Raw genomic sequence first — 15,935 nt, 5'->3', positions numbered from 1 at the left:
AAGGGGTAGGCAAAAGTAGGTTTACAGTTGTGAATTCATGAAAATTTATTCTTGCATTATTTATTACTAGAGTCCTGTTGCACGAATTCATGCATGGGGGGCGTCCAGTCCACCTATGGGGGCCGGGGGGGACCATGGGAGGTCGGCCGTCCCCACACCCGATTGGGGGGGGGGGGGGGGTGATCAGGGGGCTGGGCAGGCTGGGGGGAGGGGCCGCAGGAGGTTGGCCAGCCTCCTGGTCATTCTGGTCGCTTGGCTTTTATATATATAGATTATATTCTTTTCCATACAAACATCTGTAAACCTGCTTTTATCCACCCTTGTGTGTGTGTGTGTGTGTGTGTGTGTGTGTATCCCTCATAAGGCATCGCTTCCTTTTGTAAAATACAGAAGTGTACCCTAAACCTAAAATAGAATCAGCTTGTGTGTAATTTGTTCAAGCATATGTGATTTAAACCACCCATGTGCCAAGGAAATATTATGAAGTCATTAGGTAGACTATTATTTACAACTAGAGGCCCAGTGCATGAAATTCGTGCGGGGGGTGGGGGATCCCTCAGCCTGACCTGCACCCTCTCCAATCCGGGAGCCCTCAGGGGATGTCCTACTGATGGCTTGGGCCCACTCCCCGTGGTTCTCTGCTCTCTGCGGGGCCTGCCTGCTCCACACCACAGCGACGGCCAAGCAGGCCCTGCTGGGTGCTACCTGCAGGCGCATTTGCCTGCTGGGCTCACATTGCCAGGATGACGCTGCCAGCATCCTGCCCCTGCCGCTATGGGCACCGCCATCTTTGTCACAGAGTGATGGTTAATTTGCATATTACTTTTTTATTAGATAGGATAACATGGAGAATACAAGACCCAAAATGTACCTATATCTATAATAATAAAAGCATAATATGCTAATTAGACCAGACATCCTTCCGGACAAAGCCGGGGTTGCGAGGGAAGTCTGGATCGTGGGTGCCTGCCAGAGGCCAGAGAGAAGCCAGGGTCCCGGGTGCCAGAGAGAAGCTGGTGCTGGCAGCCAGGGGAAGAAGGGCCTACTCTTGCATGAATTTTGTGCATCGGGCCTCTAGTGTGTATATAAGAAAAGACTTAAAGGAAATACAATAAAAGATCAATAAGGGTTTCCTCTGGATGAGAGATTTTTTTTCTCCTTTATGCTTTTTTATATTTTCCAATTTTCAATAGTGGATATGTATTATTTTTATAATCATAAAGAAGGTAATATTTAAGAATAAAAAGCTTTTAAATGCCATGCAATGGTGCTAGGAAACGGACTTCCCCACTCATATGCCCCTCTTCGGTCACCATGTCTCTAGCTGTAGAGCACCTTGCTATGGAGAGCAAAGGATGCCGTTCCTGAACGGGCCAGTCGCTTTGGAACTACACCCTGTGAGCAACGGAAAGGCAGGCCTCACGGCTTAGTCTGCTTTTCATTCTCCTCGACGCCGGGAACAGCAGTTGTCGGGGAAAGGAGGTGGAAAGGAGGACACAAAGGGTGTCAGGCCCAATACCTTGCGCCAACGAAGTACAAGTCGCAGGACGGATAATGGTAGGAGAAGTCCCTCCCGAACTTCGGTATTCTGGTTTTGTAGTAAAAGCCCGACTGCGAGTGGAATTCAATGTATCGATCATTATGTAAGAAGACAATCTGAAAACGAAACAGGAAAATTCGTTTGCTTAGGTTTCCAGGTAGAGTGCTTATTTCATCATCACTAAAACTAGCTAAGCTAGAAAACCTCTGGCCCCCTCACCCTCCTGTCTCTCTGTAAACACGAGTATATCAGCACAGCTCTCCATCGTGATCAAAACTGTGCTGAAGAATCAAACCTCTCCAGCAGGTACTCAACGCCTTCCGGCATCTCTGCAAACCGAACCTTCTCACTGAAAGGCTTAAAGCAAATGCCCCCCCAAAATAAATAAAAATAAAAACAAAAAAACAAATGGCCCTCCCTTATCTGGCACCACCACTTTTTAACACTGAGCACTGCTCATAACTTCAATGAGTAATTTCCCATTTTGATAATCTCACAATTATCACACAGGGTTTGATAAACGTGTAAAAACTGAACTTTAATATATTACAAAGGCATCTTTAAAATCTTCAGGTGATATTTAAAAGCAAATTTATCAATATCTAGACCAAACACATTATAAAATTACATGTCCCAAACACATGACAAATGGCTACCACAGGCAAAAGGATAAACTATACTCCACAGTTTCCAGAACTGAACACAATATATAAAGCCATGTCAGCTCAGGAAATTCAATTTCCTCCAAGGTGACATCTGACATTTAAAATTTTCCATTGAAATTGAATAAGGCAAAGAAAGAAAAGAAAAAAAATGTATATAATTGGCTGTTTTTTTTTTTTTTTTTTTTTTTTTTTAAAATATATTTTATTGATTTTTTACAGAGAGGAAGGGAGAGAGAGAGTTAGAAACATCGATGAGAGAGAAACATCAATCAGCTGCCTCCTGCACATCTCCTACTGGGGATATGCCCGCAACCCAGGCACATGCCCTTAACCGGAATCGAACCTGGGACCTTTCAGTCCGCAGGCCGACGCTCTATCCACTGAGCCAAACCGGTTTCGGCAATTGGCTGTTTTTTGACCTGTTTCAGAATATGCCATGATTTTTATCTGCAGGGTTAATAAAATTAAACATACAGCATAGCTATTTTACTTTACACCTATGACTATGAAAGCAACCTGGCAAATAACCCCACGTTTAATGCAATGAAAATTACACACCTGGAATCTAAGATGGTCTGAAAAAACATGACTGCTACCAATTCTTAAAAATACAGATAAGGTTTCGTATGTGACATGGAAACTTTATTTTGATATTAAGCTAGAAAAAGCTATCTCTATCAGAGTTTTATTTATTTTTCTATTTTTTTTTCTATCATAGTTTTAAAAGATACTACATATTATTCATGTGACAAATTAAAACATATTGATAGAAAATGAAAGGTTGTACTACACAGCCATTTTAAGTTAGCAATGGGAACATCAAAAAGATACTTATAAAAATAAATTCCACTTATTCATGTATTGATAGCCAGTACAGACCAATCACACGTACCTTTGAATAGTCATCAGACAATGTTTCAAAGGTGACAACTAGAAAATAAGAAACAGGAAAAAACAATCAATTCTCAAGTTTTAATAAAAAGACAAACTTAATGCAAAGATCCTAATTCAACACAAAAATTATATACAAATGCTGGGTTTTTCTTGTTTTTGCCCCTACATAAAACAAGAACAAAGTTGCCATGCTATGCTGCTCCTAAAACACCAAATGGAAAATTTAAAGCTTTATAATTTCTCAGTACTGGCCAATTAGATTTTCTGCAGAACTGAAGGCAATTAAATATAAATTCACAAAACATAATGACTTCTAAATTTTGCCCCAATTTTTCTGAAATGTTCAAAATAAAATAGGTATTACAGAACATCCACAAACTGTGGCTTTAAAAAGGGTAACAGTAACTTCGTACCCATTCACAGCGTATCTGGTAACTAACATAAAGAGGCAAACAGGTGTGATCAGCAGCACATGGAGTCTGTATTGCGTGAAACAAGTCAGGCGGAGACGGCTCCCATCCTTTCCCTGACAAAAACACCTGAACGTTCCCGTTTCACTGTCCTCTGTGCTAGACAGAACTAGCATGACCCACTGACCTTCCCGTCCACAGCCCTTTTCTGTAGTGAGTGGAACCTGTGACTGCAATGAGACACCACTCCCGTGCCTGTCACATTGTATGGCCAGGGGGAGATTTATAGTCACACGAGCCCTTTAAAAGCAGAGCTTTCTCCCGCTGGCAGAAGGGGAGGGGCCAATGGGCTGCTGTGGTCTGAAGGCGGAGGGACCAGCTAGGAGGAATGCCGGCAGCCTCTGGAAGGCCAGTGGGAAACAGGACTCAAGTCCTACAACTTCAACCAACTGCATCCTGCCAACCTGGAAGCCTGGCGGCGGACCCTTCCCGAGCCTCTGGACAGGCGTCCCACCGGGCTGGTCCCCGGGGCGCAGCCTGAGCACAGGACGCGGCAGAGCCTGGACGGGCTTCGCCCACAGACCCGTGAGCTCAACCCCTTCCCGTTTTAATAGGCATAAAAGATGCCAAACATAAAAGGCTGGTTTCATGAATTCAAATTTAACCTTTTACTTACCTTCTGAATCTAAACACCTTTCAAACTTCAAGGATAATTGATAGGTGTCATAGCATCGAACCCGAGGTTTATATGTTCCTATAAAAAAATTAATGAGATGTAAAACCTAAAGGACACACTTCTCATTGTCAGTACCCTGCAGATATGCTGAGCATACCCTCTGTTCAGAGGTAAGTAGCATTCACTGTAACCATAGCAAAGGAAAAGAATTTAGAAGCAACCCTCCCCAACATCCCCAGGGGAAACAAGCAAGGATATAAGCAAGTAACTTACAGGAAATGAAATACAAATAACTAACGCACCTCACAAATAATCTAACAAAGCTGATTACAACAGTAAAATCGTTTTTTTGTCCATCAGAATGGCTACTATGGTGCTAAGGTGAGGGTGTTAAGAAAAGTTCTCTCATACACTATTGGTGATTACTACAAATTGTTACAACTTCTCTGGAGGCCAACCTGGCAATATCTGTAAACTACGTGATGTTTATACATCTTGAATATGTACTTCAACATATACAAATTCGTCCTATAGAAACACACCCACAAGTGTACCAAAGACATGAAGAATGTTCACTGCAGCAGTGTTTACAAATGGCCAAGAATGGAAAGCAGTAAAATGTCTGCTGATAGGAAATGGTTACATAGACAAGGGTAAGTCTTTATACAGATCATAAAGAGGATGACACAGACATGGAAAGCTGCCAAAATGTAGTACAAAGTGAGAGAGAGAACAGAGAGCACGAGTGGGCGCTGAGACTGGTGTCTGCAATATGATCCCATTTTTGTAAAACTCAACAATGATGAAGTTAGCACTTCGTACAGAAAAAAGCTAGAGGAATAAGCAGTGAAATTGTAGGGCCTTTCACATTGTATCTTTACACTTCTGTAAAATTTGCATTTTATATAAGTTTACCATGTTTGCAATAGACTGATTTTTTAAAACCAATAAAGATACTTTTAAAAGAAAGGAATGCGGCAGTCCTATGTTCTCTGGCAAGTATCAAAGCCCAAGATCTCTTTTTAAAGCAGTACAGTGTATAGCCCTGGCCGGTGCGGCTCAGGTGGTTGGAGCGTCGTCCTATACACCAAAAGGTGGCAGGTTCTACCCCAGTCAGGGCACATATCCAGGCTGCGGGTTCCATCCCCATGAGGGAGGCAACTGATGGACGTTTCTCTCACTCCCTTCCTCGCTCTCTAAAATCAATGGAAACATGACCTCAGGTGAGGATTTAAGAACAAACAGTATAATATATACACATGCTATATAGTCAAATGCCAATGGGGACACATTCTGAAAAACTAGGCATCATCAGGCGATTTCACCATTGCGCTAATAGTACAGGGTGCACTCGCACAGACCTAGGTGCTACAGTCCACGGCTATAATTGTATGTGCTGTAGTTTTACACGACTGACAGCGCCGTGGGTTTGTTTACACCAACATCACCACTAACCCGTGAGCAATGTATTGTACCCTGACATTACCTGGCTCGGACACCACGAGGTGACAGGAATTTGTTAGCTCCATTGTAAGCCAATGAGACCATTTTTGTATACATAGCCATCATTGACCAAAACGTCATTATGCAGCACAGGACTATATACAGAATACAGATTACATATATGATATGCATAGTGTGTATATTATGTGTAATTATTTACACACTAGAGGCCTGACGCACGAAATCTGTGCAAGGGGCTCGGCGGACCGCCCAGGCTGCCTCACGGCCCCACGGCCCCGCCCACTGGTCGTTCTGGAAGGTCGTCAGAAGGTTGTTCCGCCATCCAGTCTAATTAGCATATTCGCTCTTTATTATATAGAATATAAAACTGTATCTATCCTAAATATAAAGCTGGAGGCTAGAAACGTAGACAGTGTTACTACTGAGACAACCATTCACCAAGAACAAAAGAGACTGGCATGTAGACGCACAGAAGTTCTGTCAAATAAAAAAGCGTTGGAAAAGGGACAAAGGTGGACAACGTTAAGCCGCCAAAAAACGCATGTGGACAACACACAGGCCATATGTGCCAAAGTCACAGCCAAAAACGGCTGGGTGGTAATGTTTTCAGTGATAATACATTAAATGTCCCCACCGTCGTGGCTCTCTGATACCGATGAACACTGCCAATGCAAATCTTAGTGATGTAAAAATATTAAGTATATGACACAGAAAATTATGTTAAAAGACCTTTCTAGGAACTCTCCTTTATTGTTGGTGGGAGTGGAACATGATCTGACCACTGTGGTAAAAAGCCTGGCAGCTGTCTCTCAAACTAAGCATACACCGAGCCTGGGCCTAGCACGGCCTACACGGCGCTTTGCGAACAACAGCCAAAGACAGGCCGGGGCAGGCGCCCATGTGATGGAGAAGGACAAATAAAATGTGGCCTATTCCTGCAAGGAAATACCATTTGGTAATTTCAAAAGGACAACATATTGACACATAAAACAACACATAAATCTCAAAAATATGAAGCCCTAGGTGCATGACCGCATTTATATAAAGTTCTGAAACAGGCTAAACTTGTCTGCGGTAAAAATGAAAAAGCAGAGCAGTGGGCGCCTACGCATGGGTGGGAGCAGGGCCGGCTGTGAGGGACGTCATGGAAGCATCTGGGTGAAAGGAATGTTCTACACCTCGAGAGCGGTTTGGGCTACACAGGTGTTGCATTTGACAAAACACATCACAGTTAAGATCTGTGCATCTCAATGTATGTAAATTTACATTAAAAAGCCATAAATAAATACTGAACTGGAGTTAATGGTATACACGCTGAGGTCTGTAGGGGTGGAGTATACTGATATCTGCCATTTGCTCTGAAATGTATTAAAAACCAGCATGGCGATGGGTGGACAGATAGACGTGTAATGAAGCAAGTACCGCAAACTGCTGAAGAATCAAGGGGATGGGTAATGGACAGTCACTGTACAACTTTTTCAATGTTTCCACAGTTTTAAATTTTTTTATAATGAAGTGATAGGGAAATTTAAAAAGTGACCTATGCCATCATATTTCCTGATATAAAATGTACATAAACCATAACCAAAAAGATGCTTACCAGTTGCTAAAATATATTGTCCATCTTTTGAAACCTTAATAGTGGTACAAACAGTAGGCATTTCAAAATCTTGAATAAGTTCAATTCTCCTCCGGACATCTACAAAGAGAGAAAATGAGCAGCTGATCTATTATAAAAGGCTAACATATCAGCTTTTAATTAGGTAAAATCAAATCCCACACTCACCAGGAACACATCAACCACAACAAGAGATTTCTTAAGAAGAAAGCAGTTTGCTTTCCTGCGTAGTTGTACACCTTCACTTAAGTACGGTAGCCATAAGTGAGTGCAAGGTCTCTAACATGGACCGCCGGGATTCGTTTCCTCCTCACGGGAAGTCATGCTCAACAAGGAGGCAGCTGCCCTAACCGGTTTGGCTCAGTGGATAGAGTGTCGGTCTGCGGACTGAAGGGTCCCAGGTTCGATTCTGGTCAAGGGCATGTGCCTTGGTTGCAGGTATATCCCCAGTAGGGGGTGTGCAAGAGGCAGCTGACTGATGTTTCTCTCTCATCAATGTTTCTAACTCTCTATCCCTCTCCCTTCCTCTCTGTAAAAAATCAATAAAATATATTTTTTTAAAAACAAGGAGGCAGCTCATAGAATAACTGGTCTCACACAGCCTGAGCGAACAAGCTTGAGGCAAAGGCGAGGGACTGAGATTTCCTTCGACAACAGAGCCTGGGACCCTAAAGGGCCAGAAGTCTCTGGCTGCAGTGGGAAAAACAATACTCACCCACATCTTTCTTCTGTAGTGCTCTCTTCTTCCTGTCAGAAAGCCACTAGAGAAAACAAAGAGACTTTATTTTAAAACATGTTTACTTGAATTGTTTTTCTGCTGGCAAAAATAACACATGCTCACATTTAAAAAATGTTAAACCTTACACAAATACATAACAGAGAAAGTAAAAATATTCTGTAATCCTAACCCTACTGTTAACATATCCTCTGTATATTTTTCTTGTACATATTTACATATATTAGACAATACATTTTTAGAACTGTACCATATTTTAAACAAGGGAAAATTAATTCATCTAATCAATCTAAGAGAAAGCAGTAAGCTTCAAATATTATGGGTTATAACTAATATATGGGACTCAGTCTATTTAAGTGAAATTTTAAAAAGCAAACCATTAAGCCCTAGCCAGTTTGGCTCAGTGGATAGAGTGTTGGCCTGGGGACTAAAAGGTCCCAGGTTCGATTCCAGTCAAGGGCACATGCCCAGGTTGTGGGCTCGATCCCCAGTGGGGGGCGTGCAGGAGGCAGCCAATCAATTATTCTCTCATCACTGATGTTTCTATCTCTCCTTCACTCTCCCTCCCTTCCTCTCTGAAATCAATAAAAATACATTAAAAAAGAAAACATAGAATACTTTGAAGGGCCTGAGTTGAGTCAGGCTTTCCTCTGTACTCAGTGCACTAATTGATAGGGCTGTGCTGGTCTCTGGTTTTGTTTTAGGCAGTAATGTTTCAATTAAAGGCGATGCCACAGTGTATTTCTGGGCACTCAATATATGCTCTCCGATCAACCTAACGCAAGCGGAACACAGGCACGCGACCAGGCTGCCCCTCCAGGGGATCCGCTTCCCCCTCACAGGCAGCCATCAACAGGGAGGCGGTTGACACAATAACTGGTCTCACGCAGCCTGAGCGAAATGCTCCGAGCAAAGGAAAGGAGCCTGGGACCCTAAAGGGCCAGAGCCTCCAACAGTGATGATGGGAAGTTCCTTCAGGAGTGTCTGTGCAGACAGACAGCACTAAGCAGAGCAAACGAGGCTCAGACCCCACAGGTGGCATCAACAGCGAGTCTAAAGTTAAAAAATAAAGTTCGCCAAAGAACTGAAAATTGTCACTCATGCCAGCCATCCCCTCTACAGAGCCCGGCACGTGACCACTGCCACGTAATCTCGGCAGACACCAGGACGGGCTCTGGAGACGCGGGGCTCTAACATTCTCCCCCTCCCCAGGCCTCGCTGCTGCCGAGAAGGAACAAGACCCTACTGTGCCTCACCTCTGAAGCAGGTAAAGAAAAACGAGCAGTTTACGCCAGAATTACCTTAAACGAAGACAAGAGAGATCGCCATACTAACAGACAGCTGTTTACTCAACATTTCCGCTGATGTTACTAGGACTTCACACCTTAAGTAGCAAAAATAAAACTCCTGATACCTTCTGCTCGTTAGCTTCCCGTCCCCATCACGTAGCCGGGTGTTAGATCCAAAACCCAGGGGTTCTCTCCCAATTCCTTCCTTCCCTTCACCTGACGCCTCCTCGCCACCACCGAATCCATCGGCAAGTCCCATCAGCTTACCTCCCCAGTCCCACCGCGTCTTAGCGCAGCGGTTCTCAACCTGTGGGTCGCGACCCCTTTGGCGGTGGAACGGCCCTTTCACAGGGGTCGCCTCAGACCATCCTGCCTATCAGATAGTTACATGACGATTCATCACAGTAGCAACATGACAGTTATGAAGTAGCAACGAAAATAATTTTATGGTTGGGTCACAGCATGAGGAACTGTATTTAAAGGGCCAGAAGGTTGAGAACCACTACTTTAGAGCTACTCCTGTGGCCCGGGGAAGCGGCCTCCCAGATCTGCCGTAACGTAACCGTGAGATGCGGAGAGAACCGCTCATTTCCCAGCCCCTGCCACTCTCTGCCGTAAGATGCCGGGAAATCACTACGGCCCGAAGGTTCAAGCGCCCTGCCCGGCCGGCCTGGCTCAGGGGCTGGGCATCAACCTGTGAACCAGGAGGTCGGGGCACATGCCGGGTTGCGGGTTCGATCCTGGGGGAGGGAGAGGCGTGCAGGAGGCAGCCCATCCCTGATCCTCTCTCATCACTGATACGTCTCCCTCTCCTTCTCCCTTTCTGTCTAAAATCAATACGAAGTACATTTGAACGGGCTTTAAAATGAGGGGGAGACCTGTCTGTCAGCCACCCCGTCAGGTCTCCTCGTGTGACAGCGGCTGCGAACAGCCCCAGACGCGCAGAGGGACGCGCCCTCCGTCCTACAAGTTCCCTTAGAGCTCACGGACCGGCTCGCCCCCGGTGCTCGTCTCCCGGTGCCCACGGCTCCCCGGCACCGGCTCTGGCCCCGGACCTCCCCGGGTCGGGGCGGATGAGGGCCCAGCTGCGACAGGCCGGGAGCCGGGAGGAAGGGACGGCGCCCCGAGGAGGCCCCGGGGCACTCACCTCGGGAAGGGACTTGCCGCAGCTGAGACTGTAGATCTTCACCTCGTTGAGGCTGGAGACCTGCATGGCAGCGTGGAGGCGCGGCACGGGATCCCGTCAGCACCGCGGTCCCGGCGGCGCACGCGAGCCTCGCCTCCCCGGGCTTCCGCGGCGCGGGCGCGGGGTGATGACGTACTTCCGGCTCCGGAAGCGCCGTTCCCGGAAGCGGGAAGCAGCAGACTGAGAGCTGTGCTGCGGCTGCTGGTTGCGGCGGCGGGGCTGCCCGCGACCCTGATCGGGCTGGGGCCGCTCTCGTCCCCGCAGCGTCCTGAGCGGTAGGAAGCGCTCGGGGCCGCTGCCCAGGCCGAAAGGTCGCGGTCCCCGGCGGGGAGGCGGGCGGTGTGGGCCGACCCCAGGCCTTGCGGGCTCGGTGGAGGGAATTTGGAGTGGAAGCGTGTTTTCCCTGCGGTGTCTCTGCAACATTACGTTACCAATAAATGCTTCTTCAAAGCGTGTGTTGAAAGTGTTATTTTGTGCCCGGTCAGTGTGGCTCTGTGGTTGTGCGTCGGCCACCGGGCGATTCGCGGTCAGGGCGCAGCCCGGGCTGCGGGCTCCGTCCCCAGGAGGGGCGTGCGGGAGGCGGCCGGTCCGTGGTCCTCTCTCATCATGGATGTTTCTATCTCTCCTCTTCTTCGCTCTCTAAAAAAAAGAGAAAGAAATGTTATCTTTAAAAATATTTGGTCTGGATTTGTTAGACACTCACCCGCCAAGGAAGGACATTTAGGCATAAAATAGTGACAGGAGGGGTGAAGATCCGGGAGGAGTGGGTTTAAAGCGAATGTCCTTTGAAGCGGGCGTGTGGCCATGGGGACCGACAGAGCCCCGAACGCCCATGGTTTTCCAAAGGTTCATCCGCTTCTCCGTTGATCTTCATCTGCGCAGAGAACCGCACTGGTCGCCGCCGAGGACCTGAGAACCTGAGGGGGGCACAGGGGCCCTTCTGAACCTGGAACCTAAGACTCACCTCCCGCACCGGGCAGGCGGGTGGGTCGCTTTGAGCACAGGCCGTGCCCGCTGGTGGCAGGTACACAATTCTGCACTTACCGGTTTGGTTTTATTGTCACTAACACGCAGGCCTGACACCCTCCGCGGGGAGGCAGTGTGGCGCCTGCGGAAAGATCCTGGGCTGCAGAACGGTAGATCCTTTAAGCAAGTCACCAAGATGGAAGACGCTTATCTTACAAACTCTGCAGGGTGACTTTCAAGAAATCTGGAATAATTTTATGCACAATAACATTCCCTCTATTATTTCCAGGAATGCATTGTAAGTGCCCACTGCCTGTAAAGTAGTATCCGTCACTTATTGTTATGTATTGGGTGTAAGGTGTGTAAATAGATCCTGCTCCTAACTTTAGTAATAAGGGTCCCAGACCAGTTCACTTTACTTCCCACTGACCCCTGGGTTTGCCTTGCTTCTCGCCAGCATCAGTTTCGGGTTCTGATTTTGAATCTCACCCTAGGCCAGTCTGGACTGCAGTACCTTCCCCTCCTCCTTATATCCATATCCTACCAGCTCATCAGGACTGGGTATCTTGCTCATTCTCCTGTGCTTTCGCTGTACTGTATAAATACCTTTGAAGGCAATTATATCTTTTTTGATAGATTTTTATTATGAAAATATAAGGAGCACATCCTACAAGCATAGTAATACTGAACTTGGCTGTAATCCTCTACCCCAGTGGTTCTCAACCTTCTGGCCCTTTAAATACAGTTCCTCATGTGGTGACCCAACCATAAAATTATTTTCGTTGCCACTTTGTAACTGTCATGTTGCTACTGTGATGAATCGTCATGTAAATATCTGATATGCAGGATGGTCTTAGGCGACCCCTGTGAAAGGGTCGTTCGACTGCCAAAGGGGTCGCGACCCACAGGTTGAGAACCGCTGCTCTACCCGCTATCTATGCTTGGACGATCCCTGGTTTCCTTAAGTCACCACAACCTCCCCCCTGCTAAGGAAAACACCCTTTTTTAAAAATAGATATATCTTATTGATTTTTTATAGAGAGGAAGGAAGAGGGATAGAGAGTTAGGAACATCGATCAGCTGCCTCCTGCACACTCCTTACTGGGGATGTATCTGCAACCAAGGTACATGCCCTTGACCAGAATCGAACCTGGGACCCTTCAGTCTGCAGGCCGACGCTCTATCCACTGAGTCAAACCGGTTAGGGCGAAAGTGTCTCTTTTAAAGAGCCCACAAAGCTTCGTTCTTTATTAAACGGGGTGGGCTCCTTTTGAACATGTTCTTCACTCTGTTGTTTTTTCTCCATCGTGATGGTTACTCTAGGAAAATTTTGTAACATTTAAAAGTGCAATGTCTTCAACTCACATATGTATCACTTAGCTTGACAATTCACACATGGCCCATCCCTCGGGTTTCAGCTATACCCTCCCCACGCCCTCATTCTTGGATTATTTGGAATGATTTTGAAACAAATCTATGGCAGCGATCTTTAGAGATTGTAATGTGCTTTTCTGGCCACCCCCTCCATCTAGACTTGATGACAGGACTGTTCACTCATCAGTGGGTTCCCTGGGACCGACCCAGTGCCTGGCGTATGGCCCACTTTCAGTAAGTATTTTTTGTAAAAATGAATCAGTTAATCGACCACTCCTCATCCTGACCTGAAGTCCCAATTCTTTTCCTATACATTTTGGCCTTTGGTCATGAAAACAGTGTATTTTGGTGCCAGATGATTGTTTTTTCAAATAGGTCCATGCACACATCGTGTCTCCCCAACAGGAAGTGTCATAGCTGGCCTGGCCGGATTGGCTCAGTGTATAGAGCGTCGGCCCGAGGACTGAAGGGTCCTGGGTTTGATTCCAGTCAAGGGCATGAACCTCGGTTGCAGGCTCGATTCCCAGCCCTGGTCAGGGCGTGCGAAGGCAACCAGTCAATGTGTCTCTCTCACATTGATGTTTCTCACTCTGTCTCTCCCTCTCCCTTCCACCCTCTAAAAATCAATGGAAAAATATCCTCAGGTGAGGATTAACCAAAAATAAATTAGGACGAATGTCATCCTTAGGGCCAGGAACCGCACAGGAGGGACCACCGTGTTTTCTGTGAGATGTTCGTGGTCTTCAGGGCCAGCACCACTCTTCCCGCAGTCACTGGCCCGAGGGCTTCACCTACGCAGTCCAGGATTGCTCTTCACTGAGGACACAGCACTCCGTCCCTGGGCTGTCATGAACTTGATATGACGAATTATTTGATGCCCATGCTTGGAGTTCAGAGCCATCCCGCCTGGGTACAGATCCTGGCCCCCCGGACAGCACCTACATCGAGCGAGTTAACCTGGTCGCTCCCTCCCTCCGTTTCCTCATCTGTACCTCGAAGGGCTGTTGTAAAGCTAAATGAATATAGGCCATAGATCACTGAGTCCAAGGCATCTATTTTTAACATCCCTGAAATAAGGATGTGGTTTGCGTGTCAGGCGTGTTTCATTGACAGTATTTTTCCCCTCCAGTGGTACATGAGTAATGGTGCAACTTCGAGTTAATGAGTGGACTTTAGATTCAATGAAATATGGTACATATGAAGCACAGTGCCTGACATAGTTAACACTAAGTATTCGTTATTATTATTTACTCCTGGGAACCAAAACATTGAGTATTGTTTAAGAAAAAAAAATAGGGGGCAGTTAGAGATCAACTAAGGGACTTGTATGCATGCACATTAGCAGAACCAATGGACACAGACACTGGGGCAGTGGGGGCTTGCCCTCGGGGGTGGGAGGGCTGGGGGGAGGTCAATGGAGGAGAAAGGAGACATATGTAAAACTTTAAACAATAAAAAAAACTATAATCAGAAAACAAAGTAGTTAAGCTGCAGGCTCTATTTAACCTTAAATGTTCCATTATTAGTTGCCATTCCAGAAGCCTCCTCCCCTCCCCCTCTCCTTCCTCACCCCACACCCTCCTTCTCTTCGCCCTCTCCCTCTTCTGTGGTTCTATCCCACATCCACCAGGTTGTTACTCGCAAATGACAGTCACAGACTCTGGCCGATCTAAAAGGAAAAGGAATCCCAGGAAAGCGAGGAAACCAGCTCAGAAACCAAACGGGTGAGGGAGGCTGGGCCCGGCCTAAGTCTACCCCGTGAGGACCCACTGAACCCAGATCCACCGGCGGCCGCCCCAGAACACGGGACATTCCTGCAGCCACCACCTCAGGGTCCCAGCCTCCCCTCCTCCCTGCTGCCGCCAGCTCTCCCCTCAGCCCTCAGAGACTCGTCAAATATTGCATCAGAATAGAATCAGCCCCCGGCTTAGTAACCAGGGTGCACACCTTTCAACCCGAACTCCCTGCTGAGCGGACAAGAGCCACCCCGCCCGCCTGCAGCCCGTCTCGGCCCTGACCTGAGCGCTGTGCAGGGGCTGCAGCCACAGTGCTCTCTTGCTTTCTGGCCTCGGGGCCTCTGCACTCTGTTCTCTCTGCCTGGCATGCTCCGCCTGCAGCGTTCCCATGGCCGGCTACTCTGTGCCTTCCAGAGCTCAGCGGAGATGTCACCCCTCCGAGTGCCGTCTCTGACCCACAGTGGCTCCCCCTCCTCCTCAGCAGCCTCCTCACATCAGCCAACCATGCACTGGGCCGATGGCCAGGCCTCAGGCAGCTGAGGAACAAAGGCTGCCTGGGACACAGGCCCCCGCCAGGGAGCTCTGGATGGGAGACCTCCAGCCAGGGAAGCTGAGCGAAGACGCACCGAAAGGCTCGCCCGACTTGACCGTGAAGATCCTCTCCAGGGCCTGGGCCCCAAACCAGAGGGCAGGAAACACCCTACCGCCGGCCGCAGAAGTGGGGTGCCGCCTCCTGCCCGTGTCCTGCTTCCATCTCACACTTGCACTTCGTGTCCATGACACGCAGGACAGTGCGCGTGCCCCAGGGCGTTGGGACGGAGACGGGCTGGCGTGGTGGGTGGGCAGCACGCCGTGAACAAGCGCGGCTGTTTCCTGCGCGGGAGCCCAGGTGAATGAGACCCCGAGTGGCTGCAAGGTGACTGCTGTCCTTGCAAGCGCGTCGCCGCCTCCGCCTTTGGGATGGAATTGCCGGCTGACGTGTCAGCCACGGCCTTGGAGCTCGCCGTGCCCCGGTCACAGCGGGGCCCACCCGGGCCATTTGTTGACTGTTTTCGGCACTGAGGCTCTGGGCTGCAAGGCTAGTGAGTGTTCTACCAAGAGCACTTAAGCGGTCAGGTTAAAACAAAACACAAAGCTGGTGGCCCTGGGAGAGAGCACCTCACCTCACGGATGACCTGCTGGGCCTCCACACTCTGGGGCGGCCGGCTCCACAGACACGGAGACAGCAACGAGTGTGGGGCACGCAGAGGACACGGCAGCCCACTGGCCCCACGTCAGAAAGGCCTCACATGGTTTAGCATGCTGCTGTCTCGCCATTTTTATTGATTTCAGAAAGAGGAAGGGAGAGAGAAAGAGATAGAAACATCAATGACGAGAATCA

The 15,935-nt window shown here is 47.9% G+C and overlaps 1 protein-coding gene across 3 annotated transcripts in view; it reads right to left on the bottom strand.

Annotated features, from left to right (window-relative positions):
* The window catches only part of NOL10 (nucleolar protein 10), a 58,333-nt gene extending 47,726 nt beyond the window's left edge, over positions 1-10,607 (bottom strand). For 2 of the 3 annotated variants that reach the window (XR_009448040.1, XM_059660545.1), the window contains exons 1-6: positions 10,440-10,607; positions 7,983-8,028; positions 7,250-7,348; positions 4,186-4,263; positions 3,098-3,135; positions 1,520-1,656 (exon numbers count right to left, since the gene is read on the bottom strand). Coding sequence is in view for 2 of the 3 variants with exons in the window: in XM_059660545.1 (XP_059516528.1) it covers positions 1,520-1,656; positions 3,098-3,135; positions 4,186-4,263; positions 7,250-7,348; positions 7,983-8,028; positions 10,440-10,505 (464 nt within the window). In the remaining variant the exon portion in view is untranslated. Of the gene's footprint in view, positions 1-1,519; positions 1,657-3,097; positions 3,136-4,185; positions 4,264-7,249; positions 7,349-7,435; positions 7,599-7,982; positions 8,029-10,439 lie in introns of those variants that run through there. The other variant, XM_059660546.1, reaches the window with a different exon arrangement.
* Positions 10,608-15,935: the final 5,328 nt, after the last annotated feature.

Source organism: Myotis daubentonii, chromosome 12 (assembly GCF_963259705.1).
Source record: "Myotis daubentonii chromosome 12, mMyoDau2.1, whole genome shotgun sequence".
Classification (NCBI taxonomy): Eukaryota; Metazoa; Chordata; class Mammalia; order Chiroptera; family Vespertilionidae; genus Myotis; species Myotis daubentonii.
This window is presented reverse-complemented; position numbering and strand designations above follow the sequence as displayed.